Consider the following 19,502-nt stretch of genomic DNA (forward strand, 5'->3'; position numbering starts at 1 on the left):
AATGGCTCCTGCCAGTGGCACCTGGGGAATCGTTCCTGCCAGTGGCACAAAGGGAATTGCTCCTGCCAGTGGCACCTCAGGAATCGCTCCTGCCAGTGGCACCTGGGGAATCGCTCCTGCCAGTGGCACAAAGGGAATGGCTCCTGCCAGTGGCACAAAGGGAATTGCTCCTGCCAGTGGCACAGAGGGAATGGCTCCTGCCAGTGGCACCTCAGGAATCGCTCCTGCCAGTGGCACAGAGGGAATTGCTCCTGCCAGTGGCACCTCAGGAATCGCTCCTGCCAGTGGCACAAAGGGAATTGTTCCTGCCAGTGGCACAAAGGGAATTGCTCCTGCCAGTGGCACAAAGGGAATTGTTCCTGCCAGTGGCACAAAGGGAATTGCTCCTGCCAGTGGCACCTCAGGAATCGCTCCTGCCAGTGGCACAAAGGGAATTGTTCCTGCCAGTGGCACAGAGGGAATCGCTCCTGCCAGTGGCACCTGGGGAATTGTTCCTGCCAGTGGCACAAAGGGAATTGTTCCTGCCAGTGGCACAGAGGGAATGGCTCCTGCCAGTGGCACAGAGGGAATTGTTCCTGCCAGTGGCACAAAGGGAATGGCTCCTGCCAGTGGCAGCTGGGGAGGAGGAAGTGCCAGGGCCCCGTCTGGGAGGAAGGAGAGGGGAAGCCGCAGGCGGGCTCAGCTCAGCCTCGGGACCGCGATAGGATCAAAGCCCAGTTCCTGTGTGGGAACGGTGCCAGGGGGAGCCCGTGCCACCCTGGAGAGCTGCTCCAAGGCTTTCCCTGGGTTCTCCTGGCACTTGGCACGGCTGTGGCAGCCAGGGAATGGGGAAGGATCACCCGGGATTGAGCAGCTCGTGCTGGGGACGGAGAGCAGCTGAACAGGGATTATTGCTGCTGCTGCTGTTTCCAGCTGTGGCACTGGGTGGCTGCTGCAGGAACAGGGACTGTGCCAGGGCACAGCCTGAGCCACAGCTGCCCCACCAAACGCAGCCAGAGCAGCACAGCCTGGAAAGCAGCACGGAACCAGGAAATGCCTCCTGCAGGAAACGCTCCCGTCTCAGCCTGAGCGGGCAGAGCTGCTGCTGCAGGATCTCAGCCTGGAGCTGCTGCTCCCGGAACTGCAGTGAATCAGACCAGAGGCCAGGAGTGGTTTCCAGAATTTGGCTTTACTTCGCAGTACAGAAATCATTTGGAGCCTTCAGGAGACACGAGAAGCACAGGCTCTGTCATGCCGATACCGCAGCGCCGTTTGGTCCATCCGAGAAGCCACCAGGGGACAGAAAATACTTCCACATCTTGCCTGCTCTGTAATTTGTTCTCTCAATTTTATTAAGATTAAAACACAAAGGAGCCTGAGGCACAGCTGTGTCCCAACCGATGTAAACGGGTTTAGAAGCTTAAGTGGAGGTTAAGTTCTGTGCCCAGAACGAAGCCAACATTTGCTGCTACAATAGGTGTGGGCTTTGTCCATGATACAACTTTGCCACAGAGTTAAGATTGATGGGAGAGACTTTTAGGGATGCTGTCCACAATAATGGAGTGCTCAGTTTCTATTTTCCTTGATATCAGGTTTGAGTGACATCAGCGTCACATCTACGAGCTCACCAGAAGCACAGGATTGTGAAGGATGTTTTACAAATGATTAAAAAGACAAGGTAAGACACAGCTGTCAATGAGTTATTTCAAATCTGCACCCACGTCTACGTCTGCAAAAATAATAATAATAATAATAGTAAGTTCAGTCTGCCTTTTGCTTACGAGGTTAGTCAGGAATATCAGTCAGGAATTTGCCAGATTCTGGACAGCAGCCCTACTAGAATGAAATAATTAACACATGATATCCAAAAAGGGAACATTACCAGTGCAGTACTCTTCAATCTCTCAGAGATGGGATTACAAAAGCAGGCCTTACAATATTGAATTTCGTACAGTGTTCATTAAGTTCCTTATATATTCATATTAGCCGATTTAAACTTCTCCTAATTAGAGACTCTCATTACTGCTGCTCCTCCTCCCCGTAGATGTCGTTCTTCTTGCGTTTCATCTCCTCGAAGTCGAACTCTGATCCCATCATCCTCTTGTAAATATCTTTGATGTCGTCGCACGTCGTCTCGAAGTGGGTGGTGGCGTCGTAGGTGCGCGAGATGAAGATCTGGAAGCAGAAGCAGCGTTGGAGCCCGAGCTGGGGCCCGTCCCCCCCGGCCCGGCTCAGCCCTCACTCACCTGGCTCTCGGTTCCCGGGTCGGTGGGTGCAAACAGGTCACTGATGCTCACAAACCTGCAGAACGGACAAAAGCCCCGGGTTGGTTTGGGCTGCTTTGGAAAAAGGACGGGCTCAGAGTGGGAGCGCTTGGGTGCGAGGGCAGCGCTCGGGTGCTGAGCACGCTCGGCCTCAAGAGCTCTTGGAAGCCTCCAGCTGTCCCAGCAGAGGGGACAGGGGCTGGCTGAGGACTCACTTCTGCTCAATGGGCTCCAGGAGGTCCAAGGCCGGCTTGATCTCCTTCTCCGGGTCTGCGGTCTCCACGGTGGTGCTGGCGATGGCGATGTACTTGCCCTGCGCCGCCACGTTGTGGGCAGAGGAGATCATGCACACGTAGATATCTGGGGGGACAGGGCACAGCTGCAGCCCAAAACCCCCTCCAGCTGCAGCCCAAAACCCCCTCCAGCCTCAGCCCAAAACCCCCTCCAGCCTCAGCCCAAAACCCCCTCCAGCCTCAGCCCAAAACCTCCTCAGCCTCAGCCCAAAACCCCCTCCAGCTGCAGCCCAAAACCCCCTCCAGCCTCAGCCCAAAACCTCCTCAGCCTCAGCCCAAAACCCCCTCCAGCCTCAGCCCAAAAACTCCTCAGCCTCAGCCCAAAAACTCCTCAGCCTCAGCCTAAAACCCCCTCAGCCTCAGCCCAAAACCCCCTCCAGCCTCAGCCCAAAACCCCCTCAGCCTCAGCCCAAAACCCCCTCCAGCCTCAGCCCAAAACCCCCTCAGCCCAAAACCCCCTCCAGCCTCAGCCCAAAACCCCCTCCAGCCTCAGCCTAAAACCCCCTCAGCCCAAAACCCCCTCCAGCCTCAGCCCAAAACCCCCTCAGCCTCAGCCCAAAACCCCCTCAGCCCCATCCCAAAACCCCCTCAGCCCCATCCCAAAACCTTCTCCAGCTGCAGCCCAAAACCTTCTCCAACCTCATCCCAAAACCTCCTCCAGCTGCAGCCCAAAACCTCCTCCAGCCCCATCCCAAAACCCCCTCCAGCTGCAGCCCAAAACCTCCTCCAGCCTCAGCCCAAAACCTTCTCCAACCTCATCCCAAAACCTCCTCAGCCCCATCCCAAAACCTCCTCCAGCCCCATCCCAAAGCCCTGCCCACATCTCTTCCCACTGCCCTGACACCTGGCAGCCCCTGGATGGTTTGGAGAACCTGCAGTGAGTCCCATGCCCTACATGCTCTCATCTCCTGCTTGAGCAGCCTGGACATGGGAGATCCCCAAAATTCAGTTTCCCCAAATCTGGGGGGATTCCCAGTGCTCTGTTCCATGCCGACAGCCCCTCCCCTCAGCCCTCCCCACCTGTCCCAGTCTGGGGCATTTCCTGCCGCAGGTTCCTCACCAGGTTTCCCAACCACAGGCTCGTCCCACCTCCGTCCCCTAAGCGCAGCTCAGCCCTGCTGGGCCCTGGCAGCCCCTGGGGCAGGGCAGGAGCTGTCCCTGGCCCTGTCCCAGGGTGACCCCAGCTGACCCGCCCTGCACACACCTGATTTCCGGTTGACCTGGTTCTGTGGAATGATGATCTGGCACGAGTTGGCATCGTTTGTGTTCTTGATGGGGTGGCTGAGGATGCAGATGACCCGGATCACCTGGCCCACCTTGGTGACACGGTCTGACACGTAGCTGGGGTCGCAGATGAGCTGTTTGCAGCGAGCCACCTGAGCACCAACGTGGAGACATCAGCTCACGTCAGAAACGGTTCCTCCAGTCATAACTCACAGTTTATCAGTCTGAAGCCTCCAGGCTGCACACACTCTGGTCTCTGGCATGCATTGTCACCTCTGTTCCTGGCCAGGACTCGTCATTCCCACCCCAAGGGACGCGTTATCCCAGCAGCAAGTGCTCAGTGTCCCACCGGTGCCCACTCAGCGCTCCCAGCTCTGTCCAGCCAGGTGCTGGGGAGGCTGCAGACAGGCCACGTGCCAGCTGTCAGAGCAGCTGGGAGTGCCAAGGGCAGAGCTGGACACGAGGAGCAGCTCCCTCCCCGAATTACTCCCTGCCAGCCCATGGAGACTTCATCCCAACTCCTGGAGCAGGGATGCCCATCAGACTCTGCCCATCAGGACATTGTGACAAGAGCTCCAGCCCAGCACGTTGGCCCTTGGGCTTAAAAAGAAAGGGTTTTGTGTGTGTTTGTTGTGCTCGAACCCAAAAGATGGGGGTTCTGAGGGGCAGGTGGGGAGGGGAGCAGGGAAGGGGGCAGGGTCCATACCTCCCCCTCAGACTTGACCCCGACCACTTTGCCGTTCTCTATGACGATCTCCTCGATGGGCTTGTTGAGCATGTAGGTGCCTCCATAGATTGCACTGAGCCTGCAACAGGAAAACCCTTCAGCACCTCCAGGGCTGGAGCTCAACAGCCCTTGCAGGGTCTGCTCCCCTTGGATAAAGCCCTCCTCAAAACCCTCTGCTCAAACAAACACAAGGCATAAACACTCTGCCAACAGCATCTCTCAGCAAATCCAGAGGGGAACAAGCCCACAAAGAAAGAACCTCACGTGGAGGAACCACCTCTTAATTAAGTGCAAGAACCATTAAGGACCACAGTATTTTGTGCAGCATCACATTCTGGAAGCTCAGTGACTCCACACACACCCAACTCCAGTGCACACCCCACTGGAGGGAAGCCAGAGTGAAAGCCAGAGTGAAAGCAAGTGAAGCTCACCTTGCAAACCCCTGGGGCAGCTCTCCAAGGCCATAGAGGGGGTACAGGTAGGGGCTCTTCCCGTACCGAGCCAGTGACTCGCTGTACAGCTTGATCCTGTTGATTGTTTCTTGGCAGGGTTGATCTAGATAGCTGCAAGGACAGTTACACCATTTGGGATGCTCCCAAACCAGCACTTCCAGCACAGCACCCCAGGGAGCACAACACTGACTTCCCAGGACGTTTCCTTCCCCACCCTCCAGCTGCTCCTGGCAGTGCTTCCCTGGCTGGTCCCTTTAAGGAGCATTTGGTGGTGGCACAAGTTTTACCCAGGACCCCTCCAAGTTCAAAATAACAATAATCAATCCCATCATAACCCCAAACCCTGGGATTTGGGAGAGCAAATCACTTACTCATCAGTCCTGTAGAGAGCAAGGGCATGGCCTGTGAAGTCAATGACATCCTGGCCCAGGTCAAACTTCTTGTACACATCCCTCATGGTGGTTTTCTTGGGGTCCACGCCCTCGAAGGTCCGCGGGTCGTTCTCGTCAAAGTTGGCCACGTACACCAGGAACTTCCTGAAGCGGCGCTTCTCAAACAGACCCATCAAACCTGAACCAGGGGTTGGGAGAGCTCAGAACAGGGGCTGGGAGAGCTCAGAACCAGGGCCTGGGAGAGCTCAGAACCAGGGCCTGGGAGAGCTCAGAACCAGGGCCTGGGAGAGCTCAGAACCAGGGCTTGGGAGAATTCAGCAGAACCAGGGGTTTGTGAGAGTTCAGCAGAACCAGGGTTTGTGAAAATTCAGAACCAGGGGTTGTGAGAATTCAGAACCAGGGGTTTGTGAGAGTTCAGCAGAACCAGGGTTTGTGAGAATTCAGAACCAGGGGTTTGTGAGAGTTCAGCAGAACCAGGGTTTGTGAGAATTCAGAACCAGGGGTTTGTGAGAATTCAGAACCAGGGGCTGTGAGAGTTCAGCAGAACCAGGGTTTGTGAGAATTCAGAACCAGGGGTTTGTGAGAGTTCAGCAGAACCAGGGTTTGTGAGAATTCAGAAGCAGGGGTTTGTGAGAATTCAGAACCAGGGGCTGTGAGAGTTCAGCAGAACCAGGGTTTGTGAGAATTCAGAACCAGGGGTTTGGCAGAACTCAGACCCTCAGTGACTTTGTGGCTTTCCCATTATCAGCAGTGGGCAAGAACCCCTGAGTGTTGAAACAAGGAATGGTTTGGGTTGGAAGGGACCTTAAAGGGCCTTAGTTCCACCCTATGGCAGGGACACCTCCCCCTGTCCCAGGCTGCTCTAAGCCCCAGTGTCCAGCCTGGCCTTGGATGCTGCAGGGATCCATCCAGGGGCAGCCACAGCCGCTCTGGGAATTCCATCCCAGCTCCTGCCCACCCTCCCAATCAGGAATTCCTTCCCAAGATCGTGTCTAACCCTGCCCTCCTTCAGCCTAAGGCCATTCCCCTTTGTCCTGTCCCTCAAACCCCAAACAGGAGGCTGGACAAGGCACCATTTCTGCGCTTCAATTCTCCACAAATTGCAGAAGCAAGACTGGAAACGTGAGGGCAGAGGCAGCACCTGCACTCATGCCAGGATGAGTGTCCTGGAGAGCACACAGGAGACGTGGCCAGAAGAAGGAATTGCTGATCCCTTCAGCACACAGGAACACCTGCCATGAGGAAGGCTCAGACCACACACTGGGGGCCTTCACTGCAGGAGTCACTTTAGCAGAAGATGTTTCAGAGGTGCTGCTGAACACAGCCCACGTCTGGAGCTCATGGAATGCCCTCTAGATCCTACTGGATTTCACCACACTGTTATTAGCTTTATTTGAGCAGTGAAATCTAAGTAGGCAACAATTAAGGTTTGAGGTGGCACAGGTCAGAATTAGTCATTCCAATTTGCCTGCAATGTTTTTCACACACACAATTCCAACGAGGACATGACATCAAATATTTATGGCAGAGCTGGGAGATGAGCCCCAGATGGAACCTCCTGAGGAAGGAAAACACTGCCAGGTTCTCAGCAGAGTCTCACTGAACAGGCAGCTTGGAAGCTCCAAGAAAACAGGGCTCAGCAAACCCAAGGCTCACAGCAAGGGGTGTTTGCAGAGAAAGAGGTGCAGGAGAACCCTGAGGATGCTCCTTAACGCATGAGGAGCACCAAGAATATCCCAAGGGATGGGTTTGCCTCTGTTTAGGGCATTCAGAGGGAACAGAAAAGGTGCAGCTACTCACTGGAGGCCAAAGCTTCTGCCTCAGTGGAAGGAACTTTGTAGATCTTTCCTCCCTTGTAGACGAAGCTGCCCTCGATCACCTTGAAGTCCAAGTAACGAGTGACTTCTGTGTAGAGCAGCATCTTTACCAACTGACCTGCAAGGGTGGGCACAGTCACACACAGACACAGCAGCTCCCACGCAACAAACCCTTCCCTGTGCTCAGTTCCCACTGCAGGCTGAAGATGGGCTGGGACTAAAGCACCCAAGCCTTGGCCGGCATCGATCAGTTCTTCCATGGCAACAGCCCTGAGCCAGGCACTGCCCCATCCAGGCATCATCCATCCATCCATCCATCCATCCATCCATCATCCATCCATCCATCATCCATCCATCCATCCATCCATCATCATCCATCATCCATCCATCCATCCATCCATCCATCATCCATCCATCATCCATCCATCATCCATCATCCATCCTTCATCCATCATCCATCCATCATCATCCATCCATCATCATCCATCCATCATCATCCATCCATCATCCATCCATCCATCATCCATCCATCCATCATCCATCCATCCATCAATCATCATCCATCCATCATCCATCCATCCATCCATCCATCATCCATCCATCATCCATCCATCCATCAATCATCATCCATCCATCCATCCATCCATCATCCATCCATCCATCCATCATCCATCCATCCATCATCCATCCATCCATCATCCATCCATCCATCATCCATCCATCCATCATCATCCATCCATCCATCCATCATCCATCCATCCATCATCCATCCATCCATCATCATCCATCCATCCATCATCCATCCATCATCCATCCATCCATCATCCATCCTTCATCCATCCATCATCCATCCATCCATCATCCATCCTTCATCCATCCATCATCCATCCATCCATCATCCATCCATCCGTCATCCATCCTTCATCCATCCATCATCCATCCATCCATCATCCATCCATCCGTCATCCATCCATCCGTCATCCATCCATCCGTCATCCATCCATCATCCATCATCCATCCATCATCCATCCATCCATCCATCATCCATCCATCCATCATCCATCCATCATCCATCCATCATCCATCCATCCATCCGTCATCCATCATCCATCCATCCATCATCCATCCTTCATCCATCCATCATCCATCCATCCATCATCCATCCTTCATCCATCCATCATCCATCCATCCGTCATCCATCCATCCGTCATCCATCCATCATCCATCCATCCATCCATCATCCATCATCCATCCATCCATCATCCATCCATCCATCATCCATCCATCCATCATCCATCCATCCTTCATCCATCATCCATCCATCCATCCATCCATCCATCCATCCATCCATCCATCCATCCATCCATCCATCATCCATCATCCATCCATCCATCCATCATCCATCCATCCATCATCCATCCATCCATCCATCCATCCATCATCCATCCATCCATCCATCATCCATCCATCCATCATCCATCCATCCATCATCCATCCATCATCCATCCATCCTTCATCCATCATCCATCCATCCATCCATCCATCCATCCATCCATCCATCATCCATCATCCATCATCCATCCATCATCCATCCATCCATCATCCATCCATCCATCCATCCATCATCCATCATCCATCCATCATCCATCCATCCATCCTCCATCCATCCATCCATCCCTCCCTCCCTCCCTCCCTCCCTCCCTCCCTCCCTCCATCCATCCCTCCATCCCTCCCTCCCTCCATCCATCATCCATCCCTCCCTCCCTGGTGCTCCAGGCTGAGATTCCAGCAGCCAGGGCTCAGTTTTAGGCGAAGGGAGCTGGCCCTGCACTGGGAGCCAGTGCACTGGCAGGGTTTGCTCCAGCCCAGTCCAGCACAGGGATTCCAGGATAAGGATGACTGGGACTGACAGTGCCTGTGCTATTCCAGCACCCAGCAGCAGCCAAGGAATGAATACCTGGGAGCTCAGGGTCACTCACCATTAGCCATAAGGAATTTAGGAATGAGGTCCACGTTCCAGTCTCTTCCCCGCCCCATAGATTCTGGTGGAGTTCCCGGGAGATTAAACCTTTTGTAGAGCTTTGGAGAGAGAACACAGAACTTATTATAGCCCAGGAAATCTGTCTGGGTGTCATTTCTCCCACACATGGACACACTTTCCACACCCACAGCTCCGGGCTGAACACAAGCTCTTCAGAGCCAGCTTCTGGCTGCAGTTTGAGCTCCAAGCTGAGTTGGGAACACACAGACACATCCAGTGAATTGTTACAGGAAGAAGCAGGCAGTGTAGTTCTGCTCCTCCAGGCTTTGGGAATTTATGAACCTGATGGACTGTGTAACATGGCATTTCTCAGTCCAGTTTACAATTTAGCTGAAGAGTTTAACACCCAGCTGTAACGGCTCTGGAACGCTCCGTGCTCAATTTGCTCAGATTCCAACTGGGAATTACAGGAAACAAGCACAACCCACCAACTCCAAACACCCCACAGTGGCATTTCCCCACTGTTACCTGCTGAGGAAGGCCATAAACCTTCCTTACCCATTGAAACCCTCAGAGTGATTCATGTGAAGCCACCCAAGGCTAAGTGGGAACAAATCCCCTTGGTGTGGCAGGAAGGACACAAGGAGGGCTGTCTCTCCACACTTACATCTTCCAGGGGTGTAATGGAAGCACTTTCCCCTCCATAGTACGAGTTCCGATCCATGTGAAGGACTTTCTTTCCGTTCACTGACATAATCCCAGAGAGGATGCATTCCTGCAGGAAGGAAAGGGGGCAAGGTTCAGGTCAGCTGCACTGGAGCCTCCTCCTTGCCATCTTCCCTGAGAGCATGTTCAGACAGCTCCATGGCAGCTGCACAGCGCCCTGCAAACATGCCCAGCAGCTGCCTCATCCCAGAATTCAGGCACCTCCTGGAGGCAGGTTAACCTCTTAATAAATTTAATATCTTCTCTGGGCAAGCCAAGCAAGGGGGCAGAGATTGTGTGCAGGGTGGATCCCTGCACAACCACTGCCTATCAGGGCTTCCCAGAGGAATTTTTTGGGAATTCCATGCACTGGAACCAAAGGATTATGTGTCCTCTAAGGCACCAGTTGTCAGTGTAAGTATGTGCACAGAGAGGCAGCAGGAGAATGAAATCTTACCTGGACTTCAATCAGTCTCCTCAGAACTTCAATTATTAATATTTGCCACACTGGGACACTCAGGATAATCAAGAGCTTCTCTCAGAGAGCAGCATAAAGAATAAATGAAGGCATTTGGGTGTTTTATCAGCTCAGCTTTGCTCTCCTTGCCCTGTGCCCACCGAGGCTCCCTGGAGCAGCAGATGAGCTGCTGTGTGTGACTGCAGAGCACACAGAGCACAGCCAGGCTGCAGGACCAGCTCAGCCCTTGCACAGCTAAATCCCCATTAAAACACGACTTTGCACCGGCGCTGGCATTTCCCAGCCAGAGAGCTCAACAAAAACTTCAATGTCTGTGTGCTTAGCACAGCTTATCTTGGAGGTTTTACTGATCTTGCTCTGCCTCAGCTCCCTGCAGCAGCTGAGCTCCCATTCATCACCAGGATCTCTCTGGTAGGTCCTGCTCACATCTCATGTGATGGGTGGGGCTCCTTGGAGGGGGCTTGGAGCACCTGGCCCAGGAGAAGGTGTCCCAGCCACGGCAGGATGGGTTTTAAGGTCCTCTCCACCCAAAGCTTTCACTCAGTCTGTAACCCTCAGCCAGCTGCTGAGATGCCAGCAGTGCACATCTGCCAGGACTCCTGCAGATCTGTGTCTCCAGGAGATCTTTCCTGTTTACTCCACAAGCACCTCAGGCAGGACTCTCCTGCCGTGGCGCTTCCCCCTCCCGTGGAGCGCGCCGGGTTCATTTCCAACTCCAGACTGAGCAGGGCAGGTGTCAGGCAGGAAAACCACAAACACCAGGAGCTTCCCACTGTGGATTGTTTGTGTAAATTCTGACTCCAGTCAATCCTCGCTGTAGAGGAAGCTGTAAAATCAACCTCCCAGCCACAGCAGCTCTCGGGGGTTGTTTTGTTCTAAGGTCAGACACCTGCAGGTGCAGGGATCGCTGGCTGAGGATTTGCTGTGCTGGTGCTTCCAGGTGGCACTGGAAAAACCTTCTCTGTTGGGACAGCAGGGCACTGCTGGCCAGTCTGTCACCCACCAGGATGTCACCAAAATCCAGCCAAGCACCTGAGGAGCAAAGCTGGAGCTGCCTCACGCACAGCAAGGACGCTCTGAATTCAGTGCCTGAAGTCATGGAAGGTTTCCAGCACAGTGCCCACAAGGCTTCATGATCACCACGTGGACTGTGAGTAGTGAGCCACGGCGCTTCCCACAAAAGCTCCTTCCACTGTACCTCCCTTCCAAGGATCCTGCAAGGTCCCTCCTTTTTCCCCCACAGGCTGGAGCAAGCAGAGATCCTCCCAGAACATCCAGCTGCACCAAACCCCGTGTGAAGTCATTACTCAAAGCCTACACCGCTGAGTAACCACAGGAGTAAGAGTGGCTCCAGCGTTCATGATTAACCACACCCAAGGCAGGAGTGCCACACCAAGGGCCTCATCACCAAGCAGTCACATTCACAGAGCCCTGTGCTTGGACTCCTTGCTCTAGCCTGTGGATTATCCCTGGAACAGCTCCCAGAAGCCTGGCTCACCAGCTCGGCCAGATGGTGGCACAGGACTGCAAGTGTCCACGCTGGAGCTGAGCCACAGGAAGCCAACCAGGGTTTCACCACTAAATAAGCACCAAAAGGAGGGATGGAGATCCAGTAAAAGCTGCACAAGCCACATCCATTGATCTGGATGTCAGCTGATTTCAGTCACCCACTTAACCTCAAAGCATTCCTTGCTCTGTGTTCCCAGAAGAGGGAGTGTGCATCCCTTCTTCACTCCAAGGGATGCTGGTAACCCAAATCAGTGAATTTGGAGTGAGTTTGGGCACCAGCAGAAGACACAAGAGGCCTTAAGCTCCTCTCCACTCACAGCCATTGGACACAGCTGTGGGGACTGGGGTGGAGCTCTTACCCTGCTGTTTAACCCGAGGCTCAGTGAGCACTCTGAAATCCTGCCCAGCCCTTTCAGCCACTTCCCTGTGCAGCCATGATGGCCATGAAGCTGCACAATGGACTGATCCTCCCAGCTCAGCAATTCCTTTGGATGCAGGGCCGGCCATGGGGCCGGGAAGCGCCTGATGTGTGACGCTGTCATCTGGGTCAGGGAGCGAGGAAAACAAACAGCCTGTGCTGATAAGGGGAGGGCTGGGGACAGTTTGGAGTGCAAATAAAAAGGGGAAGTGTCACAGTTCAAATCTGTGCATTTTCTGCTGGTTTATAAACGTCGCCACCACCAAACAGGAACAGGGGGCAGCTGCTGATGGCAGCAGCAGGACAGAGCAGGGAGAGCTCCGGGGATCCAGATCCAACAGAATCCATGCAAATTGCAGTCATGCTGCTACTACAACGCTCTGCCTCGGCCAGTTCAGGTTCCGAGCTCCCAGGAGCTCATTGTGCTGCTGAATGAATGATCTGAGCTGCTGCAGATGGCCAGGGAACCAGGGAGAAACCAGCACTGGCAATGTGGGGACAGCACATCCACTGGGAGTGCGTGGAAATAAAAATAAGGAGGGACTTGGAGGTATCGGTGTTTCCATGCTTGCTTAAGACCATCAGCTCCGCCCTGGAGGGCAGGAGCTGGACACGGCCAGACCCTGTGCATGCAGAGGCCTTGAGGAATGGAGGGGAGCAGGGAGGTTTCTGTGGATCCTCTCCAAGTAGGGCGGCAGCTCAGAAAGGCTCAGACAGCCCGACGGAAACCGGAGCCAGCGCCGCTCCTGTGACGGCGCCCAGGGGAGGATTGGGCACCGAGCAAAATCCTTCAGCTTTGGGAGTGCCGCTGGCACTGCCAGGCTCGTTCTTGGAAAGGCAGGGTGGGCTGGGCCCACAGAGAGGGGCTGGGCTGTGCCCACAGAGAGGGGCTGGGCTGTGCCCACAGAGAGGGGCTGGGCTGGGCTGTGCCCACAGAGAGGGGCTGGGCTGTGCCCACAGAGAGGGGCTGGGCTGGGCCCACAGAGAGGGGCTGGGCTGGGCTGGGCCCTCTGGAGATCCTTGCCCCAACCTAGGCAGGGGCACCTGGAGCAGAGACACAGGCGATTCCAGCTCTCACTGCCTGGCCCATCCTACACCCGCCAAAACAACTCCTGAACCATGCTACACCTGCAAAAACAACTCCTGACCCATCCTACACCTGCAAAAACAACTCCTGCCCATCCTACACCTGCAAAAACAACTCCTGACCCATCCTACACCTGCAAAAACAACTCCTGCCCATCCTACACCTGCAAAAACAACTCCTGCCCATCCTACACCTGCAAAAACAACTCCTGAGCCATCCTACACCTGCCAAAACAACTCCTGACCCATCCTACACCTGCAAAGACAACTCCTGCCCATCCTACACCTGCTAAAACAACTCCTGCTCATCCTACACCTGCAAAATCAACTCCTGCCCATCCTACACCTGCAAAAACAACTCCTGCCCATCCTACACCTGCCAAAACAACTCCTGAACCATCCTACACCTGCAAAAACAACTCCTGAACCATCCTACACCTGCTAAAACAACTCCTGACCCATCCTACACCTGCAAAAACAACTCCTGCTCATCCTACACCTGCAAAATCAACTCCTGACGCATCCTACACCTGCTAAAACAACTCCTGCTCATCCTACACCTGCAAAATCAACTCCTGACGCATCCTACACCTGCCAAAACAACTCCTGCTCCAAAATCAACTCCTGCCCATCCTACACCTGCCAAAACAACTCCTGACCCATCCTACACCCGCCAAAACAACTCCTGCTCATCCTACACCTGCCAAAACAACTCCTGACCCATCCTACACCTGCAAAAACAACTCCTGACCCATCCTACACCCACAAAATCAACTCCTGCTCATGCTACACCTGCAAAACAACTCCTGACCCATCCTACACCTGCTAAAACAACTCCTGCTCATGCTACACCTCCCAAAACAACTCCTGCTCCAAAATCAACTCCTGCTCATCCTACACCCACCAAAACAACTCCTGCCCATCCTACACCTGCAAAGACAACTCCTCACCACACTGCAACAATCCCCTCAGCTACCAGGGGGTGATGCAAAGGACAGACAGACTCCAGCTTTCCCTATTAAAAGGAAGAAGCTTTTCCTCCTAAGCCATTCCTCCTCCTCAAAGGAAGAGCCTTGAAAGGAATGCTGGGTGTCCCCTGCAGCAGACGCTGCCACATGGTCCTCACAGGCACTCTGAGGCTCTTTAGGCCACACAGCCTGGGCCTGTATGAATAAATATATCCTGAAGCAATGAGTGTGGCTCCTGTGCTCCTGCAGAAAGTGAATCTGTATCTTTGTGGTGGATTGGAAGAGCTTTAACATGGGGAGGCAGCTGGCAGGTAAGAAGCTTAGCTCAGCCTGCAAAGAGTGAAACCTCAGCAGGAACAGAGCATTCACCTACTGGGGCTCAACTGGAGGGTTTATCCCCCAAATCCATGGAAAATAACTTTGTAGAAGCAGGGAGGGCAGATAACAGAGCCTGACACCAGGCACAACGTCCCACTCTGAAACACCCAGCGAGGAAGCACCGAGCCACTCCCACAGCAGAGAGGTGGGAATTCTGTGAACTGAAAGAGAGGGGTGAAAATACAGCCATGGGGAGCTCTCCAGTCTGTGCCCACTGCACCAGATCAAAAACGAGTCCGTGCAGTAGGGCTGCAGGGAGATGATCCCTAATCTGCCACACATGATGCACACAGAAAGCCTAAGACAAGGACCTTAAAGCTATTAAAGCTCCAGCACCCTGGAACACCCATTGGCACCAGGAATGAGGCAGCTGGAAGATGTACCAGCTCTCATGCAGCTCTCTCACTTCACACTGCTCCAGGCAGGAGGGAGCAGGAGCAGCCATGGAGCTCACTACAGCTGGTGCAGGTCTGAGGGATTGTAGCAGCAGGAATTCAGGGTTATTTTTCCCCACAGGCTAAGACACATCTCTGTGAGGAGGCACTGCAATGGGGTCTCTGATTAGCACACAGGAGGGAAAAGCTGAAATAGTTTGAGTGCCAGTAATCCCAGTCCTAGAGCTGCCTTCAGTCCTTCATTGCTGCTGAGGAAGAGACTAACACCTGAAATATTCACGCTGCACTCGCAGATCCATCCCGGTGGAATTCACACGTGCACCACTGGCCCCACAGACCCAACCACAATGGCCACTACAATGGCTGCATTTGTGCCCTTTTACAGAGCCTCCAACGGCTCATTCTTCCTCTTTAAACCAACAACTGAACCTTCCCTTTGGAAAAAGAAAGAAAACCCTCCAGAGCAGCAGCAGGGACACAACCTCAGAGCTACAGCAGGGGCCTGATGGGGCTCCACAGCGGAATCCAGGAGCAGCTTGAAGCAAAGGGTGTTGCAAACACCACCAGAGCCTCCGTGACAGCTCCTTTGGAAAAGGAAAGGAACAACTGGATGTGTGTCCAGCTCCTTCTCCTCAGGTACCACAGGTACCACAGTGAGAAAGGATCAACCCTCAATGTGAGAGCAGGAGAGTCCTTCAGGCCAGCCTGATCCAGCTCTGCTCCGACACCACTCTCCAGCCACAATGGGAATGAGCCAACACCAGGAATTCTGGGATGGCTGCACCAGCACCTCTGCTTTCCATTCTTTTCCACATGAGCTGCTCAAGACAAGACGAAGTCCCACCCTAATTGGTATTTCAGAGGCAAAGCCAGCACACCAGAAGCAAAACCCGAGCTCCTGGATATTCCCAGGCTCTGGAGTTTGGTCAGCACACCTTAAAATACGGCCCTAATTTATTCCTTTTAACTGAACCGCTGCTCATTAGCAGGAGCTTGTCTTAAAAGTGATTTCACAAGAGGCCTTTTGTCAAATTTACACTGGCATTTGTCAGTTTGAGATTAAGCCCTGCGTTCACCAACTTGATACCCCGCTCACACTAAAGCATAAATTAACATTTTAATGGAGCTCCGATCTATTGGAGGCCCCTTCACTACAAGCTCATTATATTTCACCTCCCCAAAAGTCCCTTTCCCTGCTCTGCTGAGCCGGGCCAGGCTTTAGGACAGACTCCAGCTTTCCCTACCAAAGGGAAGAAGCTTTTCCTCCTAAGCCATTCCTCCTCCTCAAAGGAACAGCCTTGAAAGGAATGAAAGCAACTGGGACAGTTGGGTGTCCCACAGCTCACACCTTCCTTTGTGCCACATTGCAAGGGTGTCACCCTTCTCCCCGAACCCCAAAGAGGGGCATGATAACCCAGCTGTGCCTTCGGTGGGGCCCTGTGAGCAGCCCCACCAATCACAGCACCCAAAGCACGGGAGGAATCGCCTGGATTTCAGTTTAATCTCCATGCCAGGGGAAGTGGGGGAACCCCACTGGGCCAAGCCCGAAGAGCTCCCATTGTCAGGCCACCTTTCTCCACCAACAGGAGGGAACAAAAGCAGGAAAGGCCAGTTGCACAAGGAGGAAAACCTTTCCACCATATTGGATTTTCTTCCCCCCTTCTCCAAACAATGCCTCCTCGCATTTGGAACCTGCAGTCCGCCCTCCCGTGGCATCCCCCGGCCTCCGGGGATGCAGGAACGGGCAGAAATCCTCCTGCAAACCTCCCGGGCAGCGGCACTGCCATGTTTTGTGTTTTTTGGTTTTTTTTTTTTTTCCCCAGGGCTGCCTGCGGCGCGGGCTGCATCCTCCACAATAGGACAAAGCCCCACCAGGGCTCATCCCCTCCCTCCGCCGCACCCCCATCAGCTGTCAGCTCTCCTCAGGGATCACCGGGATGCAGCGACATCGCAGGAAAGGGGCTTTTTTTTTTTTTTTGGAGGGGGGAATAAGGGAAATTTGACAGGCTCGCCAGCCTCCCATCCCCCTCCTGCTGCAGTCAGGGTTGGATGGAGCCGAAGGCTGCAAAGGCGGAGCGGGAATGGGGATGGAGAGGGGGGGGATAACCACGGCTGCCTCCACCCTGCACGGACCTGCAGCCACGTTAGGGTTGTGGTACGGGGGGGGCGGGGGAAGAGATGCGTGAATGGAAAAAAATAAGGTAATAATTTAAAAAATAAATAAAAGGCAATAAATGCCCGTCGGCGTTTTATTGTCCGAGTCTCCCCACGCCCTCCCTCCGCAAAACAACCGCATTTCCTGGGGCCCTCTGGGAACGGCGGGGATCGGGGACGGGGGTGTATCCAAACACGAGGAGCTGGTATAAAATATATAAATATATAAATATATATATATATATATATATATAAAATATAAAAAGCCCACCCGGGGGTCCAGTTAGAGATGGGGAGAAGGATCCAGGGTGGGGATGGGATTGGGGCTGGGGGGTGCTGTGAGAATTAACGATGGGGAAACGAGCCAGGTGTCCCCCGGGGGGTCACACGCACCAGACCCCCGGGTAATGTTGAGGGGCGGAGGGGGAGGATCCCAGGCTGGGCTGGAGATGAATGGGAAAGAATCCAGGGTGGGGGTGGGACTGAAGCCGAGGGGGTGCTGTGATAATTAATGATAGGGGAAAGCACCCAGGGGGTCCCCCAAGGCTCACATACACCAGACCCCCGGGAATTCTAGAGATGGGGACAGGGGGAAGAATCCAGACAGAGGCGGGGGGGCTACGATGGACAGGTGACAGCTGAAGAAAACGGCCTGAATGGGGCGAGTGGGGTGAGAATCAGGTGAGAGACTGGGGAGGGCACCGCACACCCTGGGGGAGGGGATAAAGCCCCGAGCGCCCCAGGCGGGGGGGGCTCAAACCCAGCCTGGGGGGGATGATCAGGTGATAGACGGGCAAAGGACAGCGGCGCCGGGGGGGGTGAGACATGGGGAAGGGGGTCAGCCGCAGGAGCCGGGGGATGGCGGAGGGGGGGCGGCGGGGCGGGGCAGGGCAGGGCGGCGGCCACCCGCAGCAGGCCCGAGGCGCGAGCGGGCGGCGGCTGCTCCTCACCGTGAGGCCGGTGCCCAGCACGATCACGTCGTACTCCTCATTCATGGCGGCGCGCGGTGTCTCGGGGGTCTCTCGGCCGGGGCTGAGGCGAACCGGGCGCTACGCGGGGGCCGCGGGAGCGCGAGAAAATGGAGCCGCCGCCGTGAGGGGACCGCGCCGGGAGGGGCGGGGCCGGGCCACCTGCGTCCCGCCCACGCGCCTGCCAATCACAGCCCGATACGCCACGCCATTGGCTGGCGGGGCCGTCACTCAAGGGGCGGGAGCGATGCGCGCGCGAGCGGCGCTGCCACCGTGGTGGGGGCGCGGCGCGCATGCGCAGTTCCATGGCCGCCCTGTGGGCTCGGTGTGCGCAGGGGGGGGAGCCTTTATATTGGGGGGGGGGGGGGGGTCCTAAATTTGGGGGTGCTCCTTAATTTATGGGGTTCCCAATTTGGGGGAGACTTCAGTTTAGGGAGCCCTCAATTTGGGAGAGTCCTCAGTTTGGGGAAGTCTCAGTTTAGGGGGGCCCTTCAGTGGGGGGTGGTCCTCAATTTTCATGGATCCTCCATTTGGGGGATTCCTCAGTTTAGGGAATTTCCTCAATTTGGAGAAGGGCCCTTGATTTATGGGGGTTTTCCTTATTTGGGGACAGACCCAGGTTTGGGGGGTCCTCAGTTCTGGTGGGCTCCTTAACCTGGGGGGGTCCTTTATTTAGGGTATTCATCAGTTTGGGGAAGTTCTCAGTCTGAGGGGGGATCCTCCATTTAGGGGGTCCTCAATTTGGGGTTTTTCCCTCAATTTAGGGGGATCCTCTATTGGGGGAGGGGTCTTAATTTTGGGGGACCTCTCATTGGTGGGGGATACAATTGAAAGGGTTTCTCTTTTTGGGGGAGTCCCCTATTTGGGGGATCCTTAATTTCAAGGGGATCCTCAGTTTGGGGATGTTCCTTAGTATTGGAAACGTCCTCAATTTAGGGGGTTCTTTGGGGAGCCTCCTTAATTGAGGGAGGTTCTTAATTAGGGTGGGTTGTCAGTTTAGTGGGGCCTTTAAATGAGGGGTTCCTCATTTTAGGGGGGCTTTAATTGGACCCCCCAATCCCTCCACAGCTGATGCTTTTCCATCCCATCCCAGGCACCCCATGAACCACTTTTGATAGGAAATTTGCCAACTATCCCAACAAACACCCCTAATTAGGCTGCATTCCTATTTCCCAAAATCCTGTTTGAGAAGAAAAACAACAGGAAGGAAAGTTTTTGGAAAAAGCAGAATTCCCTGGAGGAATTTTGCAGGCATAAAGCTGAATCCACATTCCTTTTTTAACCCTCAAAATAATGCACGTTCCACTTTGTGTT

General features: G+C 54.3%; 1 protein-coding gene across 1 annotated transcript; it reads right to left on the reverse strand.

Annotated features, from left to right (window-relative positions):
* Positions 1 to 1,149: 1,149 nt before the first annotated feature.
* On the reverse strand, positions 1,150 to 18,349 carry GDI2 (GDP dissociation inhibitor 2). The gene is made up of 11 exons (XM_071424213.1): positions 18,171 to 18,349; positions 9,797 to 9,904; positions 9,128 to 9,227; positions 7,132 to 7,266; positions 5,311 to 5,509; positions 4,919 to 5,050; positions 4,467 to 4,566; positions 3,741 to 3,912; positions 2,459 to 2,603; positions 2,226 to 2,280; positions 1,150 to 2,154 (listed from the first exon to the last, which is right to left on the reverse strand). The coding sequence occupies exons 1-11, from the start codon at positions 18,213 to 18,215 to the stop codon at positions 1,999 to 2,001; spliced, it is 1,347 nt and encodes a 448-aa protein (XP_071280314.1). The 5' UTR covers positions 18,216 to 18,349; the 3' UTR covers positions 1,150 to 1,998.
* Between the last annotated feature and the right edge of the window lie 1,153 nt (positions 18,350 to 19,502).

Source organism: Agelaius tricolor, unplaced genomic scaffold (genome assembly GCF_023055355.1).
Source record: "Agelaius tricolor isolate 1412-34295 unplaced genomic scaffold, bAgeTri1.0.p SCAF_3, whole genome shotgun sequence".
NCBI lineage: Eukaryota > Metazoa > Chordata > Aves > Passeriformes > Icteridae > Agelaius > Agelaius tricolor.

Bases quoted from the DNA above. Each gene is read 5' to 3' on its own strand.
- GDI2 (XM_071424213.1), bottom strand. From the start codon at position 18,215: ATGAATGAGGAGTACGACGTGATCGTGCTGGGCACCGGCCTCACG. The intron at 5,051-5,310 runs GTAAGTGATTTG...CTGTCCTTGCAG, and splicing joins GCTCTCTACAGGACTGATGA to CTATCTAGATCAACCCTGCC. The intron at 2,281-2,458 runs GTGAGTCCTCAG...TCCGTTCTGCAG, and splicing joins CTGGAGCCCATTGAGCAGAA to GTTTGTGAGCATCAGTGACC.